Here is an 8,263-nt window from a genome sequence, read left to right as displayed (position 1 = left end):
AAGACTACAATTCCCATGAGGCTCGGCAGGGCCAATTCGGAGGCTAGGGAAACAATGAGACGTACTGTTTGTGGCCTTACGGGTGATGAATGGTTGTATGAGCGGTTGCATTTCGGGCCCCTTTAGGGATAACCCGAGGAAGCCTGAAGGAACTCTAGAAGAGACATAAGCTAAGGTCCGACGAGGTGGAACGGAAGTACCTGGTGAGAGTGAGGAGGAGCCGGAAGTTAAGGCGGGGAGGGGGGGGTGGAGGGAAAAGCAAGCCCGGAGGGTTTGCAGCCGCTTCTAGTAGTTTCCAGGCGCTGCCGGGCGGCTGGGATCAGGCGGTCCTGAGGCAGTGGCTGTGGCTGCTCGGAAGCTGGTGGCGGTGCGACAGGAGAGCCGATGGCCAAGTGGGGTGAGGGCGACCCACGCTGGATCGTGGAGGAGCGGGCGGACGCCACCAACGTCAACAACTGGCACTGGTGAGGGCCAGCGGGCCAGGCCGCGGGAGCGCTCCGGCCCGGCCGGGGTTGCGGGTCCCTGGAACCTTGGTCGGAACAAACCTAGGGCCCGGGGCAGCCCTGCCCGGAGAAGGGGGTGGGTTCTCACTCTGGCAGGGGTCCGTAGTCCCAGGTCCCTCCACGCACCACCACCTGCCTCTGTTTCAGTTTTTGGAGGGCAAGGGGGCGACGGGGAGGGCTGCACCCAGAGGAGGGCTTCCAGAGATACGAGAACATAACCTCCTAGCCGATGCATCCAGCCTGAGCGGGGACATGCTTCCCACACGTGGCCGGAGGAGTCAGTGAGACCCACACCGCCGTGGATTGTGTTGGGAGACTGCTGAGTTAGGCTCGGGGCTGCGGGGCTGGAATTGCTATTTTGCGGCTTACGGGTGAGATTCAGAGTCAGTTGTAAGGGACCGCTGCCTAAGTCTACAGGGCAAAGGTTTGGAACGTGTTCTGCAAGTGCTGAGAGCTTCGTGATGCTGAAGATGCTAGGGACTCTCACCCGGAACTAGTCAATTGGTTGTGTAGTAACTCCCGGGACTGCCCCTGGTTGCCGGGCAATCATAGTTTTATAACGTAACCACTTTGAAAAAGCCTCCTCTCTTTTATGAAATTAAAAGTACTATCTCCTTATCTTTTCACTCCACTGAACTCGGTTCACACTGTCTTTACTGTATTTTTACTTTGTTGCAGTTCTTTTCCTGCTGGTTTTTCTACTATTTAGTACATTGGGAGGCAGAAAGTCATTTTTCTTCTCTATAGCTCGGCCTGCCTCTCCTTTTAACATACACAGAGTGATCTAATTTTTGTTTTGAAGCCCTGACTTACATCGTTTTCATGGCCATCTAGAGGACACAGAATGTGTAGGGGATTTCTAGCACCACCTGAATTTGACAGGTCAGAACACTGTGCTAATGAGGTCAAGATTATCAGTGTATTACTTCCTGGACTTGTTAGCTAAATACTGCATTCTACGGCCCACTCTTGTACTCCTGACCTCAGCAAGATGGTCACAGTTTTCCATTTGGTCAAACGGGGGCGCTGTATTTAAGTGTCCCATACTGACCCTAGCACCATCATGCTGAGAAAGGAAAGCATAATTTTCCATTTGACTTGTAACCATTCCACGCAGCCATTGTCCTTATTGACAGTGTGGGGTTCCTTGTCTTCCTAAAAGGGGATAACGCATTTGTGGGTGTACTGGAGTGGGACTGATCTTTTCAAACTATTTGTCAGGCCTCTTTTAGCCGTGAATTCCCTTGCACAGAGCAAGCAGTCTATCTTTCATTTGGCTGCTGGTCCATAGCGTTATTTATGTTTTGCAGGACAGAGAGGGATGCTTCAAATTGGTCCACGGATAAGCTGAAAACACTGTTCCTCGCAGTGCGAGTGCAGAATGAGGAAGGCAAATGTGAGGTGACAGAAGTGAATAAGCTTGATGGAGAGGCATCCATTAACAATCGCAAAGGCAAACTTATCTTCTTTTATGAGTGGAGCGTCAAACTAAACTGGACAGGTAAATCTATGCCAGGCTGTTAAGATAAACGTTAACCGCATTTTGATTGACCTGTTAAGGAGCCGTGGAGAACAGTTTGGGCAAAGTTAGGAATTCTTCCAGGGAGACAGTGCTGCTTTGGAGTTCCATAGCAATCAGTATTGGGTGCCAAAATTTCTCTGCTGTTTGGGGACACTAAATGCATCTCCTCTCTGGGGGGGGGGTCTCACAAGTCCCCACCAGTGAAGCAGTTGGGCCACTGAATCTTTGGGCCACATAATATGTTAGGACATTTTATATGAGGTAATGTTTCTCAGACTAGCTAACTTTTATCTCTTGGGTGATTGATTTAAAGGTGGGAAGGGGGTTTTTTTGTCGTGATCTTTTTTTACTTTCTCCAGTGTGAATCTCCCAGTTTCAACGACTATGCTAATGAAGTTTGTATGTGACTATAATTTGGGGCAGTTTTATTCTCTAGTTTATGTCCCTTCTGTGATGGTATTGGCAAAGAATTAGAGCCATGTATGTGCCCCACCTAGATGGTCCTAATAGTTGGGAAGCTGAATTTTAAAAGGCACTAAAGCTAAAGGAGTACATGTAGGGGGCAAAGCATAAAATAGATTTATGCTTCAATGAGCATTTCTCAAGTAAATGGTAATAAAGAAGGGACAAGTAAATCTATCTGTTCAAGACTTTAAAAAAAAAAAAAACTACTAAAGTATAGTAGTCTGAAAGGACCCTTAGGTGTCCTCTTGCCCAGTCCTCTTTTTATAGATTGAGAAGCTGAGGTCGAGAGAAGTGAAGATAAATGTCTTGTTGGTTAATTTTGAAATATAGTCAGTTCTGCTATGACGTCACCCATGTGTTCTAAAAATCACCATACTGTGCGAAATTGCTCAACCAAAACCACAGGGCTTGGAGGACAGAGTTAGGGACAGGACACAACACTCAAAACCTTCATTGGTGACACGTTTTTTAAATGTAGAAATGTAAAAATTGATAGTACAGTTCTACACATGTTAGATGGGAAGAAATACATTAAAAATACAGTAAATGTGCCGCTTTACCTTGAAAAAGACCCAAAGTTCACTTGTGAAAGTGGGCATCAGAAGGGTTGCAGGATGCAGGTTATTGTGAATTGGCGGAAGGAGGGTCAACTGAAATCAGAGGGAACATTATAACACCAGTGTGGGTAGCATGGCTTGTAACACATGGGCAACTGAGGTTGCTAGTAGATAAATGTTTGGGAAGTGTGTGTCTTGTGTATTCCTGTGCAGCTCCTTTCAGCTGGGTGCAGTTTTGTGTGTGTTCACCTAGGGTTTCTCATGGAAGAAATCCCGTATTAGCAAGCGCGAAATTCATGCTGTGATCAGATTGTCCCCTAGTATGTCAGTCGCACTGGAACAAACTTCATTTTCAGAACAAGCATCTTAGCAGAACTGACTGCCTTGATTATCGACCCGAATTCTCCCTGGCAAAATTCATGCTAGTGCCACATGCATGTAGCTCTTAGTCCCCTACAGTAATAACACAGTTGGTCTCAGCAAAATTAATGAGGAAAGACATTTCTTCTGGGGAAGGAGGGAGGGTTGATTGCATCTGGCATTCTCTCAGAATAAAGAGGGTCAGTTCAGTAGTTCAAAAGAAGTATAAGCAGAGGAGTAGGTAGGACTCCAGAGCAGACTTTGCCTGCAGGAGAGACTAATGGCATTGTGTTGTTTTTGACAGGTACCTCTAAGTCTGGAGTGCAGTACAAGGGACATGTGGAGATCCCCAATTTATCTGATGAAAACAGTGTGGATGAAGTAGAGGTTTGTGCTTCCTAATTCCTCATCTGAGTCTTCCACATCCTCTATTCTCAGATGAGAAAAATGACCTATCATTCAAGATGAAAGCCCAGCCTGGGTCCCAGCCTTCAGAACCTCAGTCTGCAGATGATTTTCTGGGTCTGTGGTGCCACTGGGAGCTTCCAGCACAGCTGGTGCTTATTTAATTACTCTGTTTTAGCTAATAACTTGGGTTCTAACATTAGCCACTGTGGCTTTGGCAGAGAGAACTCTAGAAGGAACACTCATAGGGATTGGAAAAATACCCCAACCCTCACGCATTTCCTTTGGAAATGTCAGCAGTTATCTGATAGCGCAGCACCCACATTCCACATTGTGGGTGCCCCTCAAGTTATTTACCACCTACTTCTGATCTTTCACTCAGATTAGTGTGAGCCTTGCCAAAGATGAGCCTGACACAAATCTCATGGCCTTAATGAAGGAAGAAGGGGTGAAACTTCTAAGAGAAGCAATGGGAATTTACATCAGCACCCTCAAAACAGGTATTCCTTGAGTAGTTATATATGCCTTGAGGAAGTAGTCCCTCCGCCAACCCCCGGCCAGCAGACTGCTGAGTAAGGGGCCTGACAGACCTTTCTTTGCCAAATGAATAAAGATTTTGCGGGAGGGGGCTTATTTCATCTCCAAGTCAGTCTATAAACTCAATAAGGGAAAGATCTAGAGATGGGTTGTCTGATATATTGACTCTTGAGCTCTTGAAATGTGGCTAGTCCAAATTGAGTTGTGCCATGAGTATAAAATACAGTGGGTTTTGAAAACTTGGTACAAAAAAAAGAATGTGAATGATGAGTTAGCTTTTTTATATTGATAACCTTGAAATGATAGTTTGGATATATTGCGTTCAATATATTATTAAAATTAATTTCACTTGTTTGTTTTAACGCTGTAATGTGGCTAATGTGAAATTCTGTGTGAGGCTGACCCTGTATTTCTGTTGGGACAGTGCTGATCTAAAGACTTGCCATCGCCTAGACTCACTGAGCACAGTCCTGGCCTATCTTTGATGCGCATTCTCTAGGGACACTTAGGGGGTTGTTAGGTAGCAGTTAGCTCAGCTCTCCCCTTAGAATTCCAGTTCGGTCCGTGTGTTCTGATCTTGGTGTTAGAGTACATAGCAGGGCTGTCGGGGGAACCAGCGTAGAAGGGGACGCCTCTCCTGGTGGGACCATTTGCTCTGGTGCCGTTAACTAGCTGTGGTTGCTCTGCAGAGGCAAGGCAGAGTGGGGAAGGGGCTATATCTGCATCTTTGGGCATCTTGCCCTCTTGAAGTCACTGCAAGTGTCACTACCATCATTCGCTCCCATCCAGAGTAGGTCTCATGTACATTTGACAAGTTGTAATGCTTCTAATGGAGTTGGGTTCAAGACAATCCTAGTTAACATTCTGGATCCTGCAGCATACGCTCAGATACCTGTCTGGCATAGACCAAAGGTAAAGGCATGAAGTACTCTTTCTCTGTTGTTACCTCATTCTGGGGCAAGGTCGCCATGTTTGTCAAACTAAAGAAGCCTCAAATCTCAGCTGCTGAGAAGTAACTTCCAGGAGCGGCGATTTTATCTTTTCAGAGTTCACGCAGGGCATGATCTTGCCTACGATGAACGGAGAGGCAGTAGACCCAACCGGGCAGCCAGCACTGAAAACTGAGGAGCGCAAGGTATATAAATGGTGTTTCCATGTACTCTTCTCTCTGACCTTAACCTCCAAGCCAGAGCAGCATATGATCTGCCCGTGGTACTTCTCGCAGTCCGCAGGATGTGGTTGTTTGTCCCTCTTCAACCTGGTTTTTATTCATTTAGAACAGACCCCAAGAGCAAATGGAAGCTATTGGGGCTTCTGAGTTTGACTCTTGATTGCATTTAACACCAGTTAGGAGGTTATGAGCACAGGATAGGGTTTACCCATAGATGGCCTCAATATTCCTTCTGACTGGGGTGTTGCTATTTCCAACTTTGATACTGAACGTCTCCTGAAGGTACTGGGCTTAGGTCACTACATTCACCTGTCAGAAAATTGATTGACTTCACCACATTTGCAGGGCCTGCAAATACTCTTTGTGGCGATGGAACGTGTGTGGTTCAGGCTCAGCACTTGGGTCTGCTGCCCTGTTGCCCTTTTGTCAGCACAGCAGAGGGAGTTCCGGGGGGGAGGTGGCTGCTTCCAGCTATTTAAGCACAGACTTTTTCTTTGAGAATTACACTGAGTGCCTCAGAAATACCTCATGATTTGCCATGTCCTTTGGTCAGTGGGGTTTTCAGTGAGTATCTCCTTCACAACAACGCGGAGTGTTGTTTTCAGTGGGAATTGAGGATTTTCTGGGCAAGTCCCCATCCTGACTGAACCATCCATACACACCCCTCGAAGCCCCTGGGACAGTTAGCGCTAGAGGCAGACACGTTTGTGAGGATGAGTAACAGGCCCGTCCTGGAAGCCATGTTAGGGCAGGTTTCCCCATCCCTCTAAACCTTTCTCACTGCCGCCTCCACAGGCTAAGTCTGCTCCTTCAAAAACCCAGGCCAGACCTGTTGGTGTCAAAATCCCCACTTGTAAGATCACCCTTAGAGAAACCTTCCTGACCTCACCAGAGGAGCTCTATAGAGTCTTTACCACCCAAGAGGTAAGTGTAATCCTGCCCTTCAGGCCTCAGGGCATCTGCTGTTCTGGGTGACTTGGGTTGTGGGCACCTCCCCTGTGTGTGCAGAGCAGGTGCTGAAAAGCAGATGTTGTGAGGTTGTCCTCCTACAGGCAGAGGCAAAGGGAAGGCCCTTCTGTTCAGCCTACACAGCAGTGGACATGCCTTCTTTTTCCTCCCGTGTACTAGTTTTGGGTGGTGTGAGTGGACACCACTGGAAGCATTCTTGTTAGAAAAGGGAATGAGGGGCGCCTGGGTGGCTCCGTCGTTAAGCGTCTGCCTTCGGCTCAGGTCATGTTCCCAGGGTCCTGGGATCAAGCCCCGCGTCGGGCTCCCTGCTCAGCGGGAAGCCTGCTTCTCCCTCTCCTGCTCCCCCTGCTTGTGTTCCCTCTCTCACTGTGCCTCTGTCAAATGAATAAATAAAATCTTTAAAAAAAGAAAAAAGGGAATGGATCTGAAGGAATGGCATCCTGGATTCACAAAGCATTACTCAAGTCAAATCCTTGAGTAGTAGCTGTTCCTTTGTAGCGGCATAGTCGATCGACGGGTCATTGGGCAGAGGGGCGCCTTTGGAAATGCGAGCTGAGGCGTGCCAGGGTCAGCGGGTCCCACTGAGAGGAGCGCCGTCTTCCTCCCTCCCTTTTCCCCCACAGCTCGTTCAGGCCTTTACCCACGCTCCCGCAATGTTAGAAGCAGACAAAGGTGGGAAGTTTCACCTGGTAGATGGCAACGTCTCTGGGGAATTCACTGATCTGGTGAGTGCCCGCTAGCCCCAGACCCAGGATGTAGTCTCTGGTCAGAAGAATATATTGTTCCTTCTTTTTTCGGCTCTGTAGATAAAATTTAATCTATCCGGTTAGTAAAAGCTCATTTTTGATTTTCAAAAGAAGGTTGCAGTTAAATTCTCTTGCTTTCCTCGGATTTTTTTCCTTAGTGGAGTAAAATTAGTTCTTCCTGAAGAGATCCTTTGTGGAAGGGGGGTCATATGTATCGGGGGGTGGTGGCTTTCCATTGGCAGCACTGAAATGTCCCCTGGGCACAGCTGACCCAACCCAACTTCGGCGTAAGGGGAGAAGGGCTGGGACTGGTGCAGAAGCCACAGTATGTGGTCCGTGGTTGTCCGCTTTGTGCCCCTAAGTGGTGGAGCCGTCCAAAAGGCAGATGGCTGCTCCCGGTCAGGATCAGGGAAGTGGTGGTCCACAGTGCAGACTGATCTCCCTGATTATTTTAGGTCCCTGAGAAACTGATCGTGATGAAGTGGAGGTTTAAATCTTGGCCAGAAGGTAAGTATACGGATTTGCCTGTGGCTGTTAGCCTCAGAACTCGTTCCTTTCCCCTCGTCTCAAATCCTGATGGAAACCCTGGATCTGACACCTCCCTCCTGTCTTGCCTGTCCCCAGGGCACTTTGCCACCATCACCCTGACCTTCCTGGACAAGAACGGAGAGACCGAGCTGTGCATGGAAGGCAGAGGCGTCCCGGCCCCCGAGGAAGAGCGGACGCGGCAGGGGTGGCAGCGGTACTACTTCGAGGGCATCAAACAGACCTTCGGCTATGGTGCTCGCTTATTTTAGGGCTGGCAGCAAGGGGGCGGTCCGCTCCCCCAGGCCAGCCCTCTCCTGGCCGGGGTTTGGGACTCCCAGGATGGCACCATCCCAACCACTAACTTGGGGCTGGGGCCCCTTCCCTCCACGTATACCTGGGGTTTGTGCATGTTTTCTGCTGGGTGGGATCAGAGGGCGATTTCTCTTTTATGTGTACATACGCTAAATAAACGTAATTTAAAAGACGTGCACAGCTGGAAG

At 48.3% G+C, this 8,263-nt stretch overlaps 1 protein-coding gene across 3 annotated transcripts; it reads left to right on the top strand.

The window, feature by feature from the left end:
- The first annotated feature begins 48 nt into the window (after positions 1–48).
- AHSA1 (activator of HSP90 ATPase activity 1) lies at positions 49–8,251 on the top strand. 3 transcript variants are annotated; one of them, XM_027571779.2, is made up of 9 exons: positions 55–464; positions 1,814–2,004; positions 3,712–3,794; positions 4,195–4,312; positions 5,396–5,484; positions 6,316–6,444; positions 7,113–7,214; positions 7,691–7,742; positions 7,860–8,245. In XM_027571779.2, exons 1-9 carry the CDS (start codon positions 385–387, stop codon positions 8,030–8,032), a joined length of 1,017 nt encoding a protein of 338 aa, XP_027427580.1. In that variant the 5' UTR covers positions 55–384; the 3' UTR covers positions 8,033–8,245. The 3 variants fall into 3 exon arrangements, with proteins under 3 accessions (XP_027427582.1, XP_027427581.1, XP_027427580.1); XM_027571781.2 differs by lacking the exon at positions 1,814–2,004 and having other exon boundaries at positions 49–464; XM_027571780.2 differs by lacking the exon at positions 7,113–7,214 and having other exon boundaries at positions 52–464; positions 7,860–8,251.
- Positions 8,252–8,263: the final 12 nt, after the last annotated feature.

Source organism: Zalophus californianus, chromosome 6 (genome assembly GCF_009762305.2).
Source record: "Zalophus californianus isolate mZalCal1 chromosome 6, mZalCal1.pri.v2, whole genome shotgun sequence".
NCBI lineage: Eukaryota > Metazoa > Chordata > Mammalia > Carnivora > Otariidae > Zalophus > Zalophus californianus.
This window is presented reverse-complemented; position numbering and strand designations above follow the sequence as displayed.

Bases quoted from the DNA above. Each gene is read 5' to 3' on its own strand.
- AHSA1 (XM_027571779.2), top strand. From the start codon at position 385: ATGGCCAAGTGGGGTGAGGGCGACCCACGCTGGATCGTGGAGGAGCGG. The intron at 6,445-7,112 runs GTAAGTGTAATC...TTTCCCCCACAG, and splicing joins GAGTCTTTACCACCCAAGAG to CTCGTTCAGGCCTTTACCCA. The intron at 7,743-7,859 runs GTAAGTATACGG...GCCTGTCCCCAG, and splicing joins GTTTAAATCTTGGCCAGAAG to GGCACTTTGCCACCATCACC.